This window comes from Ochlerotatus camptorhynchus, unplaced genomic scaffold (genome assembly GCF_037179485.1).
Source record: "Ochlerotatus camptorhynchus isolate MF236.1 unplaced genomic scaffold, CSIRO-AGI_Acam_v1.1 ptg000242l, whole genome shotgun sequence".
In the NCBI taxonomy this organism is placed as follows: domain Eukaryota; kingdom Metazoa; phylum Arthropoda; class Insecta; order Diptera; family Culicidae; genus Ochlerotatus; species Ochlerotatus camptorhynchus.
The window spans coordinates 1,331,203-1,355,949 of NW_027040732.1; the positions used below are offsets into that span (position 1 = coordinate 1,331,203).

Sequence of the window (24,747 nt, forward strand, 5' to 3'; positions counted from 1 at the left end):
AAGTTTTCGTGGAAGGTGTCATTCAACAATATTGCCATAACGAAAGTCTGTAGTGTGTTGTGCGGTTTTGATTGTCGAAATAAAGACCATTTTGATACAGGATGCAGTGTAAATCGGATCCATTTTCTTTCGAACGTTGGTGAGCAGTGCTTGGGAATTCCATTAGCGTAGTCTACCATCTCTTCTGGAGGGTTCCATTTATTGCTGTGGCCAATATATAACGTAGGGGAAATGTCGGCTTCGGCAATACATTAACCTATTATCGTTAGGAGGTAAACAAAGTCCTAGAACACTCAAATTTGGCCAATAGATGCTCTGAAACTCAATGTAAACATGCTAAAATTGAGCTCTCAAGAACTTTGACGATAATAGAATAAGGTATTGCCGAAACCGTTATTTACCTTATCTCATTGATGTTGGTACTTTGCATTTTCGTACCCACTTTCTGGTTGGTTCACCCTAAAACTGGTGCAATGGGGCAAAGGGCTCATTGAGGTAAATTAGAATCCTTAGATCCTTAGAATTAGAAGCCTAAAAAACTGTTCCGATGCAATGAACCATAACACATGCGGGAGGGAATCGCTGTGGAAAACGATCTTGGGATGACACTGGAAGTGCCCTTGACGATTCCCTTGGATGTACGGATCTTTGGTGGTGGACTGTATTTTCGAATGATCGGTTCGATGGAAAGAACACTTTTGCTTTACTAACTTAACTACATTTATTACTCTTTGCTCTAGTGTACACACTTTGAAGGTTGAATTAATACTGATCGGTTTGTGCTGTTCTCCCTCGTACGAATCCCTACCATAGTATTTAGCGTCGCTGTTCGTAGTGTTGCCGTAGAAATAGGATTGGGCGCTACCTCACTTCAGTCCTTCTGGGAACGGACGGAACATTCGGTTGAGACATCGTATCAACAGCTTCAGGTACCGATGAGGGGCAAACGTTGTCCTCGATTGGAAGCACGGAGACCTTGTTGATAGGACGACGGTACGTTGATCCGTTGGTGAACACACCGGTGGCCCGTACTAAACCGTCATCACCTGGATACACTGATGTGATTCGACCCAGCTTCCAACTGAGCGGGGGTTGAGTCTTGTCGTGGAGTACGACCACCATTCCAGGTCGAAGTTTTGGTGTCGTTCGTAGATTCTTCTTGCGTGGTTGGAGAGAATTAAGGTAATCCCTGGACCACGCTCGCCAAAAATGCTCACGCATCAGTTGAAGATGTTGCCATCGATCGAGTCGGTTAACCTTGATATCTTCCTGGATCAATCAGCGGACGACCTATAAGATAGTGAGCTGGCATAATTACCTGTGGATCTGCAGGATCGCTGGACACGCTGTACAACGGACGCGAGTTTAGGATGGCCTCTATCTTCGTCAGGATGGTCGCCATTTCTTCGAATGTCAGCTTCAAGTTGCGTACGACTCTCTTCAGGTGGGTTTCAGTCGCCTTAACCGCCGCTTCCCAGAGACCACCGAACTCTGGTGCGTCCGGTGGGATGGAATGCCACTGTATCTCACGTGCTTGGCAGAACTGTTGGATCTTCCTCACAGTTTGTTGATCTTGGAATTGCCGATACAACTCGTGTAGTTCGTGGTTTGCTCCGTGGAAATTAGTTGCATTGTCCGAATGAATTTGTTGGACCATTCCTCTTTGACTGATGAATCTCTTCAACGACGCTAGGAAGGCAGATCGGATACGACCTCCAAATGCACAGCCTTCGTCGCCATGCACACGTAGACTGCTACATACGCTTTCACGAGCTTCGGACGATGTGAACCTTGTTTCACCAGAAACGAACCGGCATAATCCACACCAGTCACTGCGAACGGAGCCGATGGTACGATGCTCGATGTCGGTTGTAACCGTTTGGTCACAAATTCATAGGTTCTTGTCATTTATGTTATATATTCAGAACCTTCACGTTTCTTGTGCAGAAACAGCAGTATACCACAGAAGTGATAGTGATAGTGTACCGCTGTGAAAATGTTGTGCCGTTACGTTATGTCCACCATAGAGCTACAAACAACTATACAAACAAGGATGACGGGATGACGGGATGAAAGAAAATTGGGAGAAAGAACGGCCATTGCCCAAAATCGGCCTCTTTTAATATCAGGCGTCCGTGTGCTAAGACGCAATTGTATTAGCGAAGTGCAGTGGTTGGTGTTTTAGAACGTGAACCAGGACCCCCCCGCCCCTAGCAACAGCTAGTGTGCGCTAGGGAAATTTAACGTTCAGGACCTCTTTTTTATATTGGACCTTAAAAAGGTTATCCGTCAGCACACGGCCGGCTCGTAAACTTGGAAACAGGTTCCGAGCCCAATTGTCAAGGGCCAAACATTATTATCTGGCCAAACGTAGGCCATAATCGTAAAGGAGTTTTCCCTTCTCGGCTTGACCAAGGTGGCCTTGCCACGGTCGGCCGATCGTGCCAACGAAGGACGACGCCTGCCATCCCACCGTCCAGCAACGCCCGCTGGCCTTTCATCCGCTCGCTTCGCCAATCTGGCGAGAGTTCCGGCCGCACAGTAGGACAGGAGTCACTGTGTCGGCCATCCCGATTCACCATCAACGGCAGCAGCGGTATGTGCCGGTACAGTAAACAACGCGATTAGGCTACACGACACATATTACACGAAATTATGAACACAGAACAACACGCACACAACACAGAAAGTGGCAAATAAAAGCATCTAAAGAAAAGTGAAAGTTCTTCGTTTTTGTATCGCGAAACCCTCTGATTACCCGGTAGCTAACCGACCCTGGGTGTTCCGGAGCTTGATCTTGTCGCCTGAGTCAACCGGGTGCTGTATGTTTGATCTCCGATTAGGTAGTTGGTGAGTGCTGAGTTCTTACATCAGTTATACCATAGAGGTAACTCTAAGACTAGTAGGTGCCGAAGAAACGTGCTCAACTTGTTGGCTCACCTCTGGTACTATCTTCGGTCCCAAGCTAATCGATTCACCCCTTGAAACATGGGAAAATGCACGAACCCCTCATTTTATCTGTCAAACTTTCATAAAGAATCAAAACAAACATAGTGTAGTACCAGAATTTCAACTAGAATGGGATACGTTAATCGATTTGCTTGGGACCAATAGGCTAGTCAAGTAGTGAGCCAATTTCAAATCGATAGTTTCGTATTGATTGTTGGTTATACGGTAGATTTCCCATTAGCTGTTTGGTTTCATCAGGATTCGTGCGAAAACATTTCACACATGACCGTGTTACTTGTCGCACAGTAGACTTTGCGTTCCGAAGCCAGTACCTCTGCCGAATGATGTTGATCAAACCGGCTTGACCGATGTGAAGATGCTCCAAACATGCTTGGCATACACAGTTTTGGTCACGAACTGCTCATTTGCTAATAACTTTGCACACAGTTGACGGAACATAAAATGAGGTGAGAAATGCTCACTACACATCTCGGAATTTAAGTGTTAAATTGATAAGTGTTGATTCAAATGTTGAGCTTTACCTAATCTTCGCATATCTATAGTAAACTATGAGCCTAATCTATCAATTACTTTAAAGAAAAATAAATTTCAACATCTGAGTGAAAAGTTATTACCAAATGAGCAGTTGGTGTGTACAACTGTGCATGCCAAGCATGGCTCTAAATGCAATGTACTAATCAACTTTCTCGTTAAACGCTGTACAGACTGGAGAGTTATAACATGTTATAACGGTTGTCAAATAATTGCAACACAGAAACCACCATCAAGATAGCGCTATAACATGTTATAACTCTGTAGTCTGAACGTACTATTACAGGATCCTTGTCGGGAAGAATGAGTTGATGCTTCGCTGCAAACGGCAGTTTCGAGCGATCAAATCGCCCTCCGACTCGCAGCAAACCGTTTGCATACACCGGGCGTAGGTTGCCCAGACGTTTGCATGGTTGATTGGAGACCAGCCGTTGAATTTCATCACCAAGGTGCACTTGTTGAATCACCTTGACGATTGCTTCCGATGCTTGACGTAGCTCTTCGACAGTGAGAGGGGCTTGCTTCACACGATCGGGTGACCGTGGCCTTCGGCAGTTGCTGACGAACTTCAACACGTAGCCCATGATGCGTTGAATTTTTCGAAAAGAGCTGTGTTTGAAGAAGAACAGAAAAGGCTCACAACTTACCGCAGAAGTTGCAACTTGGACCTTCAGCTCGGAAAGGTTGTTGTCGGGAATATCTGGTGTCTTCACCGTCGTATTCGGATGCGGACAAGAAGTTCGGACCATTCCACCAGAGGCTGTTCTGTCTCAAAGCTTCCGGCAGTTGGCCTCGAGAGACGATATCGGCGGGATTGCTAGCCGAACGAACATAATTCCATCGATACTCACTGGTTTCCGTTGGTATTACAGTAATCCGATTCCTCACAAAAGTTTGAAGCTGATCCAAGGGTTTTTTGAGCCATGCTAGAACGATTGTACTGTCCGACCAAAGGACAACTTCTCGGAAAGACATCTGCAGCGCTGGAATCACTTGACCGACCAATTGCGTCAACAGAAGCGCAGCACAAAGTTCCTTTCGTGGAATGGAAAGATCGTGCAATGGAGCGACCTTTGACTTGCTGCACAGAAGACGTAAGCTTGCGGATCCATTGGCGAAAATACTCCTCAAATAGACGCACGCACCGTACGCCACATTCGATGCATCAGCGAAACCATGTAACTCGTGAGCGATAGTATCCGGGAACGTGACACACCTTGGAATGTGAATACGACCAAGCTCCGGTAGTGATGCTTGAAGAGTGGACCATTGTTCTTGAGTGTCCTCGTCGATTGGATCGTCCCATCCTGCTGATGTCCTCCAAAGCTGCTGAACCAATAACTTCGCGGTGACGATCACTGGAGCGAACAGTCCGACTGGATCAAACAACTTCCGAGTACCTTGATTACTTCGTTGGGTCCATACTCGTGTAACGGAACTTTCTTTGCTCGAGAAACTCATCCGAGCACCATTTGTGGATATGAAATCCACCTCTGGCAAGCAGGGCTTTCAGCTGACGTTGGCATTCGATTGTATCTTCGAGGGTGTTGGCTCCAGATAGAGCATCGTCGACGTAGAAGTCTTCTATCAGGATCCGAGCACCGATGGGAAACTCAGACCGTTCTTCCTGGGCAAGCTGCACCAAACACCTCGTTGCTTGGTATGGTGCACAAGCTGTACCGTACGTAACGGTATTCAATTCAAGTACCCTCAAAGGATGCGATGGATCGGATCGCCAGAAGCATCGCAGGAACCGCCTGTCCAGTAGCGCCGTGAGCACTTGACGGTACATCTTGGCTACATCGGCTGAAAAAGCATATGGGTACTTACGGAATCGCAGCGTAATTGAGAATATTCCATTCTGCACTACTGGGCCGACTTGGAGCACCTCGTTGAGCGACAGCTTGGATGGTTCGGACTTGGCGCTAGCGTCGAATACCACTCGACACTTGTGGTTGAGCTCGAAGGACGCAGCACCGCATGATGGGGCAGGTAGTAGCTACTCAGATTCGGTGGGTCATCAGCTTCCTTGATTTCCCGGCAGTGGCCGAGATCCTCGTACTCCTTGATGAAATCGACGTATTGTTGCTTGAGTTCGGGATTGCGTTCCAAACGTTTTTCAAGCATGAGGAATCGCTTGAGCGCCAGAGAGCGGTAGTTATCCAACTGGTCCACGTTATCCTTGAATGGCAGCTTCACAACAAACCTAACGTCGATAGGAAATGGGCTTCACAGGACAGCTGTTCGGGTGAAAATGGAGAAGCGTCTGGTACTTCCTCCATCTTCCAGAATTGGTGCATCAATTCCTCGATGTAATCGATCGAAGCAAAGTTGGCGTGTTCACGCAGAGAAACAAGGCGTATTAGAATCAAATACATTGCATTTTTAATTCAAACTCATGCTGTTTTGTTGATTCAAAGAAAAAAAATCTTTGTTTCTAATGTATAGCAGAGTTCATTCTACAAAGTTGTTATTAGAAACAAAGACCTTGCTTTTTGATTAAAACAAATATTTTGGAAATGATCTGATTTTTTGTCTATGTGTTGATCGCCATTTTATTATCACGCAAACAGAAAAAAATGGATTCGTCAGAGGAAGATGTGCTTGAAGAGCTGGAGGTTGAAACGCTGGGTGCAGAAGATTTTGAATTGTTGAAGTTATTGAAATCATTTGGTTTGAGCGAAGCAGTAATCGGTGAAAGCAGGTAAGAAAATTCTAATTTAATACATTTTTGCCATTTAAATAGTTGTAATTATTTCAGCGAATCGATACACAGTTGATATCCTGAAAATCATTGAGCGGAAGGAAGTGGAGGATCTTATTCAGCAGCCATTTTTAGCGGAAAGGACAAAGTGCATTCATGCGTTGAATTCATGGAGAAAAAGCCTGGTAAGTGATGTTTAATATTCAAGTACGCCCAAATCTTATTTCACTTTCTAAACAAACAGAATCTTCCACCGTTAGCTGAATCAACATCTTCTATTTTTTCACTTGCGCCGCTTGCGCTTCAGCAGTCAGATGTAACGAGAGCTAACTGTACAGCAACTTATTTGATACAAACATCCGCAAGAGGCCAAGCAATCCTGAAAAAATATGATACAAATAAACATCTTACAAGATCTGACAAGCGCATCATAACCCAAATCGTGGTCGACGAGTTTAAGGATCGTTTTTCCAAATTGACTCCCGACGAATTGCAAAGTAGAGCAGTTGAGCTGCGTTCACTATTTCCGAGTGAACCACAGGTATGTTTTTCAAATGACACTTTTTAATCACCAGTTAAACTAATTTTCAGTTCATTATTTCAAGAGGAACATGTGAAAACGTCATATCAGCTTCTTGTAAACAAACATTTGTAGGCCTTTTTCTCGTGAACCGAAGGTCACCCACGCAAACAACAACATCATCGGGTAGGGGAAACTTTAACCTTCCGGATGTTGGTTTCCGTGGGGGACCTTCGGTTGACGAGAAAAGGGCCTTCAAACCATACTTATGAGCTTACTTATTACCCTGAACTTAACCTCAGTAATCCTATAAATAACAATTTATACTAATCATTGTATTTCATTACTTTTTTTAACAGGAAAGTTGGTATCAACCTACATGGACGACGGATAGCTCTGGTCGGAAATTAAAATTAAGACGACAAGCCAAAGGAACGTTACGTGACCGCAACATCAACTACCGAGAAGCGAGAGAACCGGAGAGTACTGCACACAAGATATCTATCGTTAAAGTATCAGAAAATCTTGGCTCTACGAACGACATTACCCAGAATGACTGTATGTTTTATAATGTCAACTATGTTTTTCAATAATAGAAAGTTTTCTTTCAGTAACAGAATATCAACGAACCAAAAAATGGATTACCCACAATCAGGATGACTGGGACGAAGTGCGAAGTAAGTGGAAGCAAACAACAACACAAAGAATATTTGAATTGTCTCAGAACGAAACTCGAAACGCTGCTTCCCTTCTGGCTGAGTATCCTGTTTTAAGACACCACCAGGCCTATCAATTGATTCAAATCGATTTTCAACAACGGTTCCCGGAAAAGGAAAAACTCCTTTTCGATCGTTGGGAATTATTTGTCAGCGAGGTTTATCCAATTTTGGAACTGGAGATAACGGATACCGTCGGAAAGAGTTTACTAAATTTACTAAAAACAGCCGACATTTCAAATGGTAAGTTAAAGTGTAACTGGAAATTGTAATACTACATAATCTATAATGCAGTTGAACGCATAATTGACCCAAGGTCATCTCAGCGTTTTGTAAACCTTTGTTTAGGGGTAGGGGAAACTTTACCCTTCCGGATGTTGGTTTGCGTGGGTGGCCTTCGGTTGGCGAGCTTTACAAAAAGCTAAGATGGCCTTTTCACATGTTCCTCTTGAACTGTGCCCATCAGCAGAATTTACACTACCCGCCATAAGTATGGAGTCGCTTCAATAAGTATTACAACTCAAATTGAATATTGCAGCACCCTCAAGAAGTTTGGCATTACCCTGCACCCTACTCTGTTCAGGTTTTTAAACTTTTCAAGATGCTGCAATATTCAGTTTGTGTTTTGCAATACTTTTTATATCGATTCCATACTTATGGCGGGTAGTGTAGGTAGATTGATCCAATCTGGGATTCAATACAATAATGTTTTTTTTTACAGATGGACGAGGACTCATAACCACCTGGCTTTTGAATCACATTTTGCCAAGTCCTATTCTCATGTTGCCGAAAAAACAACGCTGGAAGCCGTCAATTATTGAGTCACGGGAGAGCGTCGCAGTTTTAGTGAAAGATTTGGCAGAGCTCCAAACTACGCTTGCCAAAATTTTCCAATCATTACAATCGAGAAGTATAGAGCTAGCCCCATTCATTGTGGTTCATGGGGAGGACCCAAAAAGCCCTACATCATTTTCTGTATGAAACAACGTGGTTTCATACAAGTTACCAAGCTTCATAAAAGCACTTGATGTGTGTTTGAAAATTTACAAATCATATAGCATTGCTTTCCCACGTCAATCATCGTCAGTTTGGAGCTTGTTGGCAAACCTGTTATTCGACTTTGAGGTTTCTCGTGAACAAACTCACGTTGTGGCACTGTGCACTTCACTGCGGAATAGTCTTCAACAACAACGGCAACAATGATTCGATGTGTAGCACCGCGATGTAGCTGGACATCGCAATCGGTCAATCGTTTACACGACCATTTAAACAAATATCACGGAAATCTGGACGTCTACGAATGCAACATCGGAAATTGTACAAGGAAGTATAGCGTTAAATCTTCATTCTATCGGCACTTGAAGAAACACTTTGAAGAAATCAGTAGCACGATAGATGACAACGCAGCACAACATCATTTCAACGGAGATTCTTTTGCATATGCCGAAACACCTACACTACAATGTAATATTGATAAGGAAATCGATGCTGACGTAGAATATATACCACCAATAGAAGAAACGCGCGACTCGATGAATCCAGCCATCCTAAATATGATGATCAATCAAATGGAGAATGTATCTATTAGTTTTAATTTAAAATATTTAAGTGCAAACACTCTTCCAAGGAAAGTAGTATTCGATATGCAAAAAGATATGCAGAGCATGTTTTTTTACCCGCTTAGTAGCATAGTTGAACAGATGGAGTCTTCGAGGTACATAACGGCTGAAGGAAAAACAATGTTTAACAAGATACTCGGAGATATGTGTAACAGCGATACAGAGCATAAATTCGTGGAAAAACTGAAGGTGAATGATTTGTATGTAGAACCGAGGGAATTCGTAATAAGTAATGAATTACGCCCAGGTATCGTGCGGAATGAGCAGCAAATGACTAATGACCCTATTACTGGTAATACAATCATTTATTTTAAATAACTAAATATTTGATAACTAAACATAACATATTTTTACATTTAGCAATTCTGATGCCTTTGAAGTTTCAACTTCGGAAATATATGGAATCAGATGGTGTAATGGATACTATATTACACAACTTAACGCCATCAAGTGACGGATACATTAGAACCATGATTGACGGTGACCTCTGGAAGAAACGCACAATCTACTCGACGAATAAGTTTATAGTACCGTTGAACTTGTTTTTTGACGATTTTACAACTGGCGATACAGTTTCATCACATGCAGCCAGAACTTCTATTTGCGGCATCTATTATTACGTCCCCTGTTTGCCTGCACACATTCTGACAAAACTTTCGAACATTCATGTTGCTGGATTCATACTGTCGGAGGATAGGAAAGAATTTGACAATAAGCATCTTTTTCGTAGTCTTGTAGATACACTGATTGAACTTGAGACTAATGGATTAGAGATACACATTAAAGGAGACATAAAAGTTGTTTATTTCATGCTAGGTTTCATTACCGGTGATAACTTGGGGCTTTCCGGTATTTTAGACTTAGTTGAATCCGTTCGTGCCAATTATTATTGCCGCATATGTAAGAGAAATCGACATCAGAGGGAAAATGATACTATCGAGTATGCAGAAACTTTCAGAACTGTTAAGAGCTACGATGAAGACATGGATGATGTATCACTAACTGGTGTGAAAAAAGAAAGCATTTTCAATGAGATTCCGTCTTTTCACGTGACATTTAACATATACTTTGATATGATGCACGACCTTTGGGAAGCAGTATGTATTTATGGATTAGGACATTATTTGAACTTTTTTATTAATATTAAGAAAATGTTCTCTCTTGAGGAATTCAATTTTAGAAAAAAATACATTTGTTTTCGGAAACCTTAATTCGTCCAATATTCCAACCGATATTAAAGAAATAAATATATCTAAGAGTAAAATCAAAATGACTGCAAGCGAAATAAAAACGTTAGTCAACTTCATTCCACTAATTATAGGAAGATTAGTGCCAGAAGAAGATCAGGTTTGGAAACATTTATGTTTAATGCTTCAAATCTGCCACATTCTCATGCTGCGTGAAATTCCAACAGAGTACCTGCAGATTTTGAAAAAGCTAGTAGATGTGCATGATTCACAGTATTTGACATTGTTTAATGACACGCTAAAGCCCAAACACCATAATTTATTGCATTACGCTACATTCATATTACAATCAGGTGCTCCTCGACATCAATGGGCTATGCGAGGTGAGGCAAAACATAGAGATTCAAAACAGTATAGTAGAGCTACCAACAACAAAATAAATTTATGTAAATCTCTAGCAATTAAAGCCGGATTCAAATTTGCGTCCAATGTGATGAATAATAGTTTTTTGGAACCAACAATAGATTTACGAGAATCCAAAATATTAAATGCGCCAATTTGCGAAGAACATAAGTCCCTGTTGAGTAGTTATGGTACGATTGATAATAATGTTTTACGATACGTGGATAAATTTAAAAAGCAAGGGATGATTTTCAAACCAAATGTGTTCTTCTATATAATGCAGCGCAACGTCATCAGCATTCATGAGTTAGAGAAGATAATACTAAATAACGATGAACAACTAATTTTAATTTGCTTCAATGTTCACTCCCTTGGGTTTAACGACCATTTGCAGTCATTTGAGGTTTGCAAAACTACTGAGAGAAAAATAATAAATAACATTCAAAATATTGCAATGAAAACGATTAATTTACACAAAGTAAATCAAAAATTATTATTTAGATACTGTAATTTTGTAAGTATAATAAATATTGTTTGACATCCTAAAAATGATTTTAATTGTTTGATTTCAGCTAAAATTAAAAGAATCAATTAATATGGAAAATAAATCAAATATCAGGTTATTTACATCAAATGTATTTTTTTTTAAATCAACCAAATATTTTCTTTGAAACAAAATCTTTGTTTTTTGTTTCAAAAAGAAGCGGGTGATTGAAACAAAATATATTTGTTTTAATTCAAGAAACGTCATGATGGAATAAAAAAAAAATATTGTTGAATTTGCTCACAGTCACATGGAAAGTTGATTCTAAAAACAACAAACATTTTTTTGAATCTATTCACATTTATTTTTGATTCAAAGAAAAAATCTGCATAGGCCCTGAGTCTACAATATTTTTTGTTGATTTCAATGTGATTTATTTTTGAAATTAAAAACCATTTCTCTGCGTGTTGGATAGCCGCGTTCGAAACGTACGGCTCGTTTATCACTCCGGCTACCACCCATCCAAGATGAGTGTCCCGAAGTTGCGGTGGATTTGCACCTAGGCTCAGCTGATCGGGCTTCAAAATGTCGAAGAAAAGCTCTCCCCCGATCAGCATGTCGACCTTCTCGAGGCAGAAGAAACGTGGATCGGCGAGTTGGATGCCGTCAGGGATTTTCCAGGTGCTGAAATCGATTCTGCTGTTTGGAATAGTTCCAGTTACCTTGGGTGTAACCAGACACTCGATGTTAGCTTGAAAGCCTCCGTAGCTCGATCGGAATTTTACAAAAACTTTATCACGAGCTAGGCTTCTTAATGCATTGATTCCAGTGATCGGGACGTTGGCTTGCATCTTAGGAGAACCGAGGCGGTTTGCCATATCCTCGGTAACGAAATTGACTTGTGACCCACTGTCGAGCAGGACTCGACATGGATGCGGTTGGTTATGCCTATCGATGGCTTGGAAGACTGCAGTAAGCAGCAAAACGGTCTTCGATGTTTGGACGTGATTGCTTGAGCATGCAGTGGACACGGGTTCATCCAACACCGAAGCAGGAGGTTGAACACTAGCTGGTGGTTTGTTGATTTCAGGATTCTTTGGCGAAGCGACGTTCGCTTTGACATCCTGGCTGCTGTCCCGTTCGTTGTCATCATGTAGTAGGGTATGATGTCTTCTGCTGCACTTTCGACACGTTTTGCTGGACGTACACTGTTTGGACTGGTGTCCCTTGCGGAGGCAGTTAAAGCACAAACCTGTCGTTCGAACTTTCTCTGCCCTCTGAGTTGCTGTTAGCTGTTTGAACTCCGTGCACTGGAAGTTGAAATATCCACTGCCACAGAATTGGCAATGACCTTGGGATGTGCTGGAACCAGGCATGGAAAATCATTTTCATTCATTTCGTGCATTCATTTACATTCATTTGTCCCTAACTTTTTTCATCAACCGAATTTCGCAAAATGATGTATTGAGTTTTTGTAGGCTGGAATTTGCTTGCTTGGGATTAGCTTGGGACCGAAGATAGTACCAGAGCTGAGCCAAAAAGTTGAACTCGTTTCTTCTGGACCTTCTGGTCTCTATGCTGATACTTTGCAACAACAAATGCCAAAAATTGATTTTGAAACCTGGTTGCTAATATCTTGAACATTTCATAAAGCTTCTAAAGGTCATCTGAATTATCATCCTTTTCTAGATCCAAAGATTGTTTTTTTTTATTATAAACAGAGTGTGAAACATACAATTATAAACCAAATATTAAGTACCCCAAAATACCTAATGCCATTTTTAGTCTCTCAATCATAAGTCGGTAGTAATATTAATACTGATTCTATTGTCATCTAGAATCGCTATCTCCTCCTTGGTGATAGACTTCCTAGTAATAAGTGGAACCGCTACCTTGCTAGTTTCTTCCTCTAGCTGCTGCTGCGATCCTGATGCTTCACTGCACTGATCGTGCTGTGGTGGGAGCGAGAAAGTGGTTGAAAGGTCCGTCAGTTGGTCCAAAATTGCTACAAGGAAGCAGTACAACATTAAAGTCAAACTTAAAGCCCGGCAAAAAAAAACCTTGTTACCAACCGGTTATTTGCAGATCTATATCGCTCTTGAAGCTCTCAAAAAATTCGGCCGTCTGTTTGCCCTGTTGCCGCTTGAACAAAACCACACGCAAACTGTTCCTTTTGATCGGTTTCTTTCTGCTGGGATGGCCAGCACTGGAACCCCTCTCCGGAGTGGTTTCCGCTCGCTTCCTCACCTGTGCCGTTATGTCGGTGAAACTTTTAAGCTCTAAAAGCGAAACGGTCGAATCCCGCCGAGACTTGTCGCTCCTTTTGCTGCGGTACAAAATGCTCGTCATCGATGGTCTCTGGATGCTGTTGCAGAAAAATTCCTTGACGCTTTGTTCGACTTCTTTTTCTTCGTCCGTTTGGGCCACCTCAGATGGCTTCTGTTCGAGCGCGCCATCCTTCGTCGGTTGATTTGCCTTATCCGCGCTAATCGATAGTTGAATTTTCCTCAACTTTGACAACAGTATGCGGAATCTTTTCAGAATGCGATCCTTCCCTATCGAAGGATCCTCCTCCGAGCACGTCACTATGGCTTTGCATTCCAGGATCATGGTTTTAAAATCATCAAAATAGATCTTTAACGCTTCCTGCTGTTGTAGATTCAAATCGATTGAGTTTAATTCGACGTGCTGTTTGAAAACTTCCGCCTTTCGAACGAGATTCTCGGCATCCGCGGGATTGAACGTTTCAACTAGACGATCGATTCCGCTATCGAGGATTTCAATCAAGCATAGAGCAAAAGCATTACTGTCGATAATTCTCTGGACGTGATAGCGAAGCAGTGCTGATTCCTCTGACCAGTGTTCTTCCAGGAGTTTTGTGTGATAATTGCAGGGGACGTAGATCGAGGGTATCAAATAGGAATCCAGTGCTTCAATGGAAGCCAAGCAGCTACGGATGGTGGAAGCAGCTGGAAACATTTAAGATTTTATCTAAATTCTTATCAAATTCAATTAGTTTTACCCACCTTTGTGGTTGTCAGCATAGGAAATTGCAAACAATCCAATTTGCATAATTCTGTCCACCATGGTATCAACCCTGTTGGTCATGTTATCAATTTCTTCTTCTTTTGCTCCTTCCTTGATCATTTGTCTCATTTGAACAAACAATTTACGATCCATTTCAGCGAACGTCTCATAAACTACCATCAACAAGCAATCGTTCACTTGCGTTTCCAACTGGTATATGGCACCCTCCAGTACGCTAGCCTTCAAACGCCTATTCTGTGCATCTGGACGACTGTCACCTTCAACAAGTGCCGATTCCTTCTCCAGCGCAATACACTCCTTCAGAACTCGCTGGCACACATTCGTAAGGCGATTCTTATCCTCATCCTCCAACACATTCCCAAAGGCGAACGTTTGCGTAATGAGCGCCTCCACGACCGACCGGATCCGAGCACATTCAATCATTGCTTCAGCGTCCTGCTGGGCCTGATTCAGCCCAGAATCTTCGAATGCCACCGACAAAGGGCCAACCAGATTCAATGCCAAATCGAGAAAGCTGACGAAATTGGACTCGGTCGTGCATTCGTGTGCCACTGAATTCTCATCTTCTGCTAGCGCTTTGATCTTAGCTATGCACCAGATTATCCGATCCAGAAAACATTGTCGAGTGGGCTAAGATAACAAACATAATAATCATAGCGTTCTTTGAAACTATCTGTACCAAGATTCCAAACTTACCGACAAAGTGCACTTCTTGTTCTGTTCCGTCATCAACGTTCGTTCCAGATACCGGATGCAGACCACAATTTGCGACAGGCACAAGAAAGCCATTTCCATAACTGCCACATTGTTGCATACCTCAAATGCCAGAAATTTATGTAAAACCCGGAACAACTTGTGAAAGTCGCCGCAAACGGTCTAGAAGAAGTAATCATTTTATTTTAGATTCGCAATCTCATGGTTTATAAAGCTACACTTACATTCAACCAATCGATGCCACTACGCTTGGACGATATGAACCCACGATAGAGATTCTCCTGGGCGAGCTGGATTGCTTCCTGCAGTTCTGGAATCATCATGTATTTCCACAAACTTATTGCCAACTACTGCCGAATGATGAACATTATTTTCCGTTGCCGGACGAGCGCGAACACAAAACGGTTACGGAGGATGAATGCACTTTGCTGCCCCCGCGATAGTGCATCTTGCACAAAACATTTCAAAACATTCGACAAACGTCACCCGCCTTCTTCTTATTCGCGATTACAGTGCCAGCTACATGTGAGAAGAGAAGTTGAATAAAGCACCGAAAGAAATTTTCTGCAGAACCCGCAGGGGCGGGATGTGCTGTGAAATCTGCCTATCCGGCCTATCCAGCATTTTACGAGCGCTTATGGCCGCCACAATCTGGTTGAGTTTTTAGTAGGGAACATATGGTTTGACGTTTGGGTTGTGTCGTTTGACGAGTAAACGTTCAAATTTGATCGTTTACAAGTCAAACGACACAACCCAAAGTTAAAATATTATATTCCCTACCAGAAACTCAGCCAGATTGTGGCGGCCATAAGCGATTGTAAAATCAAGACCAACAATCACAGAGAACAGACGTTCAAGTTCGGTCAGAAACTTGTGTAAAATAAGTGGGAACGTCGCCGTTACGTGGTGTTAGCATCTCTTGATTTTCTCTATAAATTTTCCACTTGCGACCAATTTGGCGCTAGTATCGATAAATTTTCTGTTGAAAATTGCCACTTGGCGCTACTAGCACTTAGTGTCTAGTGTAATTTGTGCAACGCCAGCGCCATCATGTTGTCAAAGAGGATTTTTAAGTGGGGAAGTCACCGTTAGTGGTGCTTAAGTCGAATAGGAATCTTTACACAAGTTTTTAGAGAAATTTTGTTCGAGCCTCCATGTCTGTTCTCTGTGGTAACGCGCAGTGAATTTGCCATCTCTTTCATTCTCCCGTTTGTTAAATGGTTATACGAGTGTGACGTCCAACTCAGTCATTAATTTAAACAGCCGAAGAACGAAAGAGATGACAAATTCACTGGGCCTCACCACAGAGAACAGACATGGAGGCTCGAACAAAATTTCTCTAAAAACTTGTTTAAAGATTCCTATTCGACTTAAGCGCCACTAACGGCGACTTCCCCACTTAAAAACCCTCTTTGACAGCATGATGGCGCTGGCGTTGCACAAATTACACTAGACACTAAGTGCTAGTAGCGCCAAGTGGCAATTTTCAACAGAAAATTTATCGATACTAGCGCCAAATTGGTCGAAAGTGGAAAATTTATAGAGAAAATCAGGAGATGCTAACACCACGTAAGGGCGACGTTCCCACTTATTTTACACAAGTTTCTGACCGAGCTTGAACGTCTGTTCTCTGTGATTCCCTTGCGTTTGACGTTCACACACTACCGCCATCTGTTCAGCGTACTACCCACCGCATACACACTTAGAAAATAATTGGCGTTTTGCAGTGAAACTTTTCCAAACTTTCGCAACCTACATTACGAAGTGAGAACTACTTGAAGGAGGATAGTTTCAACACAGACAAACAGACATAACACTCGCAAGTTGTTCATCGAACAAGCATTTAACAGTCAATTTGTTCGAGCTTCCATGTCTGTTCTCTGTGAGGGAATTGACTATGCGCGCCACATGTGGCGGTACTACCATAGAGGTAACTCTACCAACTACGATACTTTTAAATTGTCCGTTAAATGCTTGTTCAATGAACAACTTGCGAGAGTTATGTCTGTTTGTCTGTGGTTTACCCATTCTTGGGTAGGTTCAGTTTTGACCGATCTGAGTAGGTTCTACCCAAATTTGAGTAGTTTTGAAATAGCGTGTAACAGGGCCTGACAAAAAGCCCTCTGACTGTGAGAATCTCGATGATCAAAAGTAGTGCGATGTACTTAATTTACTAATTTCTGAGGAACTTCCGTTATTCGTGTTTCTGATAACAAAAAGTGCATCTCTGATGCGGTAAATCTTTAGAGCTGTCAGTGAAATAAACAAAGTCGTGCAGTATTTTCTTCGTACCTCAGCGAAAAATACCTATTTTTTCATCAAAATGCTACCCGAAGCGCTTTTAAAGCGCCTAGCCAAGCGGGGAATTATCCAAGGCGATGGCCAACCGGGTCAACAGCAACCTCCAGTCCAATCCCGCAATCAGCCACATCAACAACAACAACATTCGGAATCATCCTCGGAAAGTGACGATGAATCTTCCGAAGACCTGCGAGGGGACACCGATATGAACAATGAGGAAATCATTGCCGAAGATTACGATGAGTACGATCAGGTCAATCCGGAATCGTTCGAGTATCCGGTTCATAAGAAGAAGGTCAATCCGGCAATGGACTGGACGGAGAAGATGAAGCAGAAGATGATCAAACGATATGGGTTCCAATCGGTCGACGGATGTCAGAACAAGTACAACATCTACCATCACTGCACGATGTATTGCGTTCAAAGGTACGGTGAGGTGGAATTCGAGATCGAGAAAGAGTACGAGAAAAGGGTGAAGCGCTTGCTGGAACGGTATCCGCTTCCGCGGCACTGGCGAAAGGAGTTCGACATTGGGTGCAAGGCTTTCTACTTTTACAACAAAGAAACGAGAATCGTTTCGTGGTTGCCCCCTACCCATCCGGACGCCAAGATGACCAAGAGCGCAAAGGTTCTACGAAAAGAATTGATGGAGAAAGCCAAAAACCAGGAGAATGCAGGTGAAGGTGCTCCAAAAGCGGTGATTGTGGAAAGCTATCCACCCGTTCCGAAGCCATCGAGTCAACCAAGTCGTGAGCCGATGGTCGGACCGGTTGGTGAGAGTCTCAAACCACCGGTGGTGAATCCACCGAAACGACCACACCCGAACAAGCATCCATCATCGTTCCGGGACGACGAAAAACGACCCCGGATGGGCACGGGAGGTCGTCCGGATCGTGAGCGAGACCGTGATCGAGAGCGCGATCGCGATAGGGACCGGGATCGTGATCGACGTGATAGGCGAGACGATCGCCGCGATGATCGACGGGATCGCGATCGGGACAGGGAGCGGGACCGAGGCGTCCGGAGAGGAGGCAAATCGTCGGGCGGTGGTGGAGCGCTGGATCCGATGGATCCGGCAGCGTATTCGGATATTCCACGAGGCACCTGGGCGAGTGGGTTGGACGCGGCTTCGGGAGCAACTAAGAAGGACAAAGCAGAGAAAAAGGAGGATAAGCGAAAGGGGGCGCCCCGCGAAGAGGACTCCGGCGACGAGCATGAGGTGTTGAAGGTTGCGCCGATCCAGGAATTTACCCAGGAGGACGAAGAAAAGGACGAGTGAGGTGGTGAGTCTTGATAGAGTGAATAAATTAATGTTAAATGGGTGAAGTTTGACTCGTTTGAAAAGTTCTTCGAATTTCCGTGGAATAAATAGGAATCTTTGTGTGTATTCAATCTAACCCCCCACTGGCCGGCAGTAGTATTATGGAAGAAAGCCATCTTAAATTTCTCGTTTGCTGTAATTGCAGACAGTTTTTTTAGTCCGGGAAGGCGCAACCCATTTCGGAATGTCTGGATAGTCACGCCCATTCTAAGGTTACTTTCACTCACAATAAGCCCCGCATGTATGCATCACCGTTATCAAATGCAAATTGGTATTACATACACACTTCCAGGTTCGAAAATATTCTTTTCGCGTATTTAGTTTAATTTTGATAGGTATTTAATTTATAATGAATGATTGGCCCGGTTTCATCAAGATCCGCTGGTCTGCTGCTGATTTATTCTTTTGGAAACCATTGGCCTTTTTCTCTAACGCTTCGTATTCCGCCTTTTCCAGATTTTTCGAGGGAGATGAATCCGCACTCATTTCCGTTCCGGGTTCGATATTGACTCTGTGGTATACCATTCCTACTCAGTTAACAAAATCCCAATCAATACGAACCATGCTTATTAATTATCCACTCCAGGCACCGAGCCATCGCTCGAACAAGAATGCAATTATGCAACTTTACGCGTCCCATATATTTGCCACTCATCACTAGAACTGCAGCGCCCTCTCGTCCTCTTCCTCCCTTCCTGTGTGGGCCAAGGTTGTTCGCGCAGCAAGGAAGGTTTCGAATGACAACGCCGGGCGCTTAACCAAAATATAACCATTATTTCCGATATTGCTAGGATCATGCTTGTAATGCACAGTTGTACACACCAACTGCTCACTTGCTAATAACTTTTCACTCAGTTGTTGAATTTTTTTTATTCTTTAAAGTAATTGATAGATTAGAATCATAGTATCAAATATTAGGAAAATCTTAACATTTGAAATACTAATGAATGTTTACACTTAACGTCTGAGATGTGCACCGAGCATTTCTCATTTCAATTTTACAACGCAAAAACAAATACAGTTTATTACTAGAACTAAAATCTTTTTTACGTATCTATAACAAGCTTAAACTCAATTCTATTTCAATTTTTATTCAATTCAACTCTATTCTATCTACTACTTCAAAAAGAACTATGTTTCGTCAACTGTGTTCAAAGTTATTAGCAAATGAGCAGTTCGTGACCAAAACTGTGTATGCCAAGCAGGGATGCTTCCACTCACTTGCTATAAAACAATGTTTTTCGGAATTATGAAATCTTTAAATGATATAATGCTGTGTTGTACTTTTAAGTAACAAGAAGAGGGTGTAAAGTATGTATTTGACTCATAAAACCTGTCAATTTCGCTTTCAGAGCGTCACAATCAGCGATCTTATGATTTGCGAGCGTTCACTCAGAGTGAGCGCTCACGAATCGTTAAATAGCCACATACTTCAGGACTTCTTCTTGTAACTTACTTGTACTAATTATCATTATAACATCTAATCAGGCATAACATTTGATAACGGCACAAAAGCATTTGTAAACAAACCTTCTAAGGCCCTTTACACGCGAACCAAAGTACGCCCACGCAAACCAACAACATCATCGCATAGGGGCAACTATCACCTTTCCGTAAGTGGTATTGGTTTGCGTGGGCGTACTTTAGTTCGCGTGTAAAGGGCCTTAGAATGTTTGTTTACAAATGCTTTTGTGCCGTTATCAAATGTTATGCCTGTAATATTTTCATAATTCTGAAAAAGATTTTTTTATAGCAAGTGAGTGGAAGTAACCCTGATGCTAAGCATGGCTAAGATGAGTATTTTTGGTGCCACTTCAGTTGTCCCACTCTTTTACCCAAATGTCTCATGAATTAATGTAACCCAAATTCAAGCTTGCAAATGCTCATTACAGCTAAAATGCTGTTTTTCGGATTTATGAAGCTATGAGATGTTTTAATGATAACTCTTATTTACAAGATGCAAGAACAGAAGGTAAAGTGTGTGTATGACACATAAAATATGTCAATTTAGCTTTCAGAGGGTCACAATAGCGATTAGCTGTAACGATGAGCGAGCAATCAGCGATCATAAAATCGCTAGTTGTGACCAGGGCTCTACATTTTCGAAGCTCTAAAATGAACTCGTGTTTTTTTTTTTTTTTTTTTTTCTCTCATACATACGTGTTCGACGCTTCATTTCTATAACGCCTAGCTAGACTATCAGCAAGAAATGATAGTGAAAAAGAAGCACGCTGGCTGTGGAACTTCTCGTCGTTGCTTTACTCATCGCTTTCAATGTAACTACCGTCGATTTTCTAGTTAAACGAACCTCATTATGGCTTTCAATCCCCTTTCACGAACACCCGATCTTTCAATTTGTTTAAAATGCGTTATGTCCCGTTTTTGATCATTTTTTTAGATAAATATATGGATGGAAGATAAATTAAAAATATTACGTGTAATCTTCACGTGTTTTCACGTGAGAAATGCTTTAAATGTGTTATTTAATTTTCCGTCATATACGTCATGAAACCTCTGTTGATGTGTTTCATGAAAGAAAAAACTATCAAAGTCGAGCGCTCTTTCGCTCATCCGTTTCACCGAAGCTTGAAAGGAAGACCAATGGAGCGACGGGAGAAAGAGAGACAAGCGATTGAACATTTGTTTGTGCACGCCGACTGAGGTTCTAGAATGCTGCGAAGCTGTTCGACTTTAACAGAAAAAGAAAGCCAGCAGTCTCTTCGTCGCATCGATTTGGTCGATTGAAGCTGATATTGTGACGCCCTGGTTGTGACCTTCTCAAAGTAAAATTGACAAATTTTATATGTCATATACAAATATAACCACCTCTTCTTGCAACTCACAAATAAAAATTATCATTATAGTATCCCATTGTTTCATAATACCGAAAAATAGCATTTTAGCTGTAATGAGCAATTGCAAGCCTGCCCAAATTGTATAAAAAGCATTTAATGCATTTCAATAAACCAAAGATTCTTATTTTGAAGCTCTACCCGACTTCCCAGTCGGCTAATCGAACAACTTCACAAAGTAAGAACTTAGTATTCTCTGCGACCATATACTGGTTCTCCCAGCTAGGCTTCGCTAAGTTGAGAAGTCCCGTATGTGCGCGCGCGTAATCGAATGATATCAAAATATATCAAAACTCCTTCCTCGCGGGTTGGTGTGGTCGGTATCATGTCCACCATCTGTCACTGTTATGTCATGGTCGGAATGAGCGCTCCGTACATCATTGTGCGAAAATATAAATATTGTATATGATCGATGAATACGAGTAATGAAAGAAGCATGATCTGTCAACTTGTTTATGGGGAAGTCCATTTGATTTGCACGGAGAGTCACCTCACACGAGGTGACAATTCGACAGTGAGCATGCATAAGGGCGTATACACGATGATCGATTCTCTTTGCATTGCTACAGCTATGCAAAACAATTTTCTAGAATTTGTTCAATGTAGAGTTGTAACAGGTTAATTTGTTTATTTGGTTCTACATCATCAGACTGGGTTTAGTCCTAATGATGGATTAAGCAATAGTAGGAAATACAATATAGTCAAGAAGTAACAAGCTGCAAAGGCCGTGAAGTCCAACTTAATTCCTAATTCTTAAAAAATATATCACGGAATCTCTGACGCAGCGTCTCGCGTGCCAAGTGAAAATCAAATAAGGAAGCAACACGATTAAAAACCCTTTGTAGCCCATTGATAGCACCATACGAACTATAGTTTGTACGACGAAAAAGTATCCTCAGCATTGCGTTGTTACGGAGTGCTCGTGGTTGAACGTTAACGTCGATTTGTTGTAGGACAATCGGGCAGGGCCCTTGTCGTATCTCTTCGACTCCACAACGGATCCAGGTGAATTAACTGGCACCGACTTTCGTAGCTTGGAAGGCGATGAGGATCCCTCCAAGGCAATCGTCGAAGGGAAAACCCGATGAATCGTCGTTGAATAGACTCTACTCTTTGTACACTGTTTTGGTAATTGAGATTCCATACAGGGCAGCAATATTCTAACACCGACCGGACGACGGAGCAGTAAAGCGACTTCAAACAGCCGAGCCGAAGCCGAGCGTTCTGGATGCCTTGTCCATCACGTACGAGATATGTTGGCTGTATGTGAGTTGACAATCTAAGATAACTCCCAGATCCTTAATGTGATTCACACGATGTACGTCAACGCCTTCTAGGATATAACTGGATGTAATTTGATGTTTCATCCGTGAGAACGTGATTACTGAACATGTTGTTGGATTTACAACCATGCGGTTCAGTTGGTACCAATTAGCAAAAGCGTTGGGTCGGAGTTGGAGAAGGTGGCAGTCAGCGATGGCTCGGATTCGGAGATAGATGTTCATGTCGTCTGAGAACCAAAAGTCGTGGACCGTCGAGGCGAAATTGACGTCGTTGAAATACACAAGAAATATCAACGGACCAAGGTGGCTACCTTGCGGAATACCCGAAGTGGCAGGAAACGAAGGAGATCGGCAGTCGTCGATTGCAACTTCCAACTGACGATCAGATAGATAGGATGCGAACCATCGTAGGAGACTGCCGTTTATACCGAGCCTATCCAGTTTGGCGATCGCTATAGGATGGTTCAACATGTCGAAGGCGGCTGATCAGTATAGATAACATCTGTTTGCATATGGTCTGTCATCAGTGTTGTGAAAATATCAAAAGATCTAATCTCACCAATGTGCATAATCTCATTTGAGTATCGTAGACCAAAAACTCAACACGCAAACAACAGCCGATGATATTACAAGCTGAGATACGGTTGCTATGATATCATGCTAACAAAACTCCCCGGCTAAAATTCTCACCAAACTGTGTTGAGTTTGAGCTTCAAGATTTTTGATGTACATCCGAACACGAAACGAAACTTCCATCACTGCTGGCAGCAGTAACTTTGTGTCTGCCATCTGTGAAGCGTAAAGAAAGATAGCAAACTATGCTTTCTCTTTCTAAGAAAACGATGTGCAAAGGAATCATTTTTGTGGTAAGTCAACTCGTGGCTGCAATTTTACATGTTCTGAATAGTCTCGCAATATCAAAGGAGCTTTTAAAAACAATATCATGCTTGATATTTTATTCCAATATCATGCGTGATATTGGGAGCCCTTGAGAGCGAAACAAAATCATTTGAGTGAGGATTATGCCATCACTGTCTGTCATACTATCCGTAATGAACGAGGTTAGAGACAGGAGGTTAGAAGTAGTCGATCGCCCTGCCATGAAACCATGCTGGTCTTCGCTCAAGTGCTGCTTGAAGTGAGAGACTAATGGTTCCTTAATGACCAACTCGAACAGTTTAGATATGTCACACAACGATGTGATGCCACGATAGTTCGATGTTTTGCATCCCTTCTTGTGCACTGGAAACATCTCAGCTGATTTCCAGCAGGAAGGAACTCCGTCAGGTCCAGGCTTAAATGAAGACTTCAGTTGCGAAGTCGCCTTAGTTATCATAGCGAGGTCGAGTTTGATAGCTGCCAAAGATTGACCAGACATTGGAACATTACTGGTTGCTAGAGAAACATGCTACCTCCATAGAGGTAACTCTAAGACTAGAAGGTCCCGAAGAAACATGCACAACTTTTTGGCTCAGCTCTGGTACTATCTTCGGTCCCAAGCTAATCGATTCACCCCTCGAAACATAGGAAAAACCACGAACCCCTCATTTTATCTGTCAAACTTTCATAGCGAATCAAAACAAACATTGCGTAGTACTAGAATTTCGACTAGAATGGAGTACGTTAATCGTTTGCTTGGGACCAATAGGCTAGTCAAGTAGTGAGCCAATTTAAAATCGTAAGTTTCGTATTGATTGTTGCTACCTCTATGCTAGAGCACAGAGAACAGACATCCAAGTCAAATTCCTAAAGCGTGTAAGAAACTGCTATTTTGAATAGACATTTGAAACTAGCAATATCGTGGTGGCGCTATTGTCGCTGCCCTTCGACGTCGATGACCGGCAGACGTCATCTTAACATAAATGTCAAAATTGTTGTGAGCAAAACATTGTTTGTTTAAAATCGATCAAAACATGGGCCGCAAGTGTGAGTTTTAATGGTGCGCAAATAAACAAGGAGTTACCAAGCGAAAATCTTTTCACAATTTTCCTAAGGATGCTGAATTGTCCGAACTACAGGTGATTTTCTTCTCACGTGGAGTCCAAGTGCTTGCAACGAAAAAGTTATTTTCCGACCACTTCCCCCGGAGGCTTTA

The 24,747-nt window shown here is 42.3% G+C and overlaps 3 protein-coding genes across 3 annotated transcripts; 2 read left to right on the forward strand and 1 right to left on the reverse strand.

The window, feature by feature from the left end:
* Window positions 1-6,080: 6,080 nt before the first annotated feature.
* Window positions 6,081-7,713, forward strand: LOC135704507 (uncharacterized). Its single transcript, XM_065225988.1, has 5 exons — window positions 6,081-6,195; window positions 6,248-6,390; window positions 6,450-6,746; window positions 7,085-7,283; window positions 7,337-7,713. The coding sequence occupies exons 1-5, from the start codon at window positions 6,081-6,083 to the stop codon at window positions 7,711-7,713; spliced, it is 1,131 nt and encodes a 376-aa protein (XP_065082060.1).
* Window positions 7,714-12,854: 5,141 nt separating this feature from the next.
* Window positions 12,855-15,286, reverse strand: LOC135704473 (serendipity locus protein alpha-like). Its single transcript, XM_065225950.1, has 5 exons — window positions 15,120-15,286; window positions 14,878-15,057; window positions 14,160-14,811; window positions 13,206-14,102; window positions 12,855-13,138 (listed from the first exon to the last, which is right to left on the reverse strand). Exons 1-5 carry the CDS (start codon window positions 15,216-15,218, stop codon window positions 12,927-12,929), a joined length of 2,040 nt encoding a protein of 679 aa, XP_065082022.1. The 5' UTR covers window positions 15,219-15,286; the 3' UTR covers window positions 12,855-12,926.
* Window positions 15,287-17,146: 1,860 nt separating this feature from the next.
* On the forward strand, window positions 17,147-18,520 carry LOC135704474 (uncharacterized). Its single transcript, XM_065225951.1, has one exon. It carries the CDS (start codon window positions 17,219-17,221, stop codon window positions 18,473-18,475), a length of 1,257 nt encoding a protein of 418 aa, XP_065082023.1. The 5' UTR covers window positions 17,147-17,218; the 3' UTR covers window positions 18,476-18,520.
* The last annotated feature ends 6,227 nt before the right edge of the window (window positions 18,521-24,747 follow it).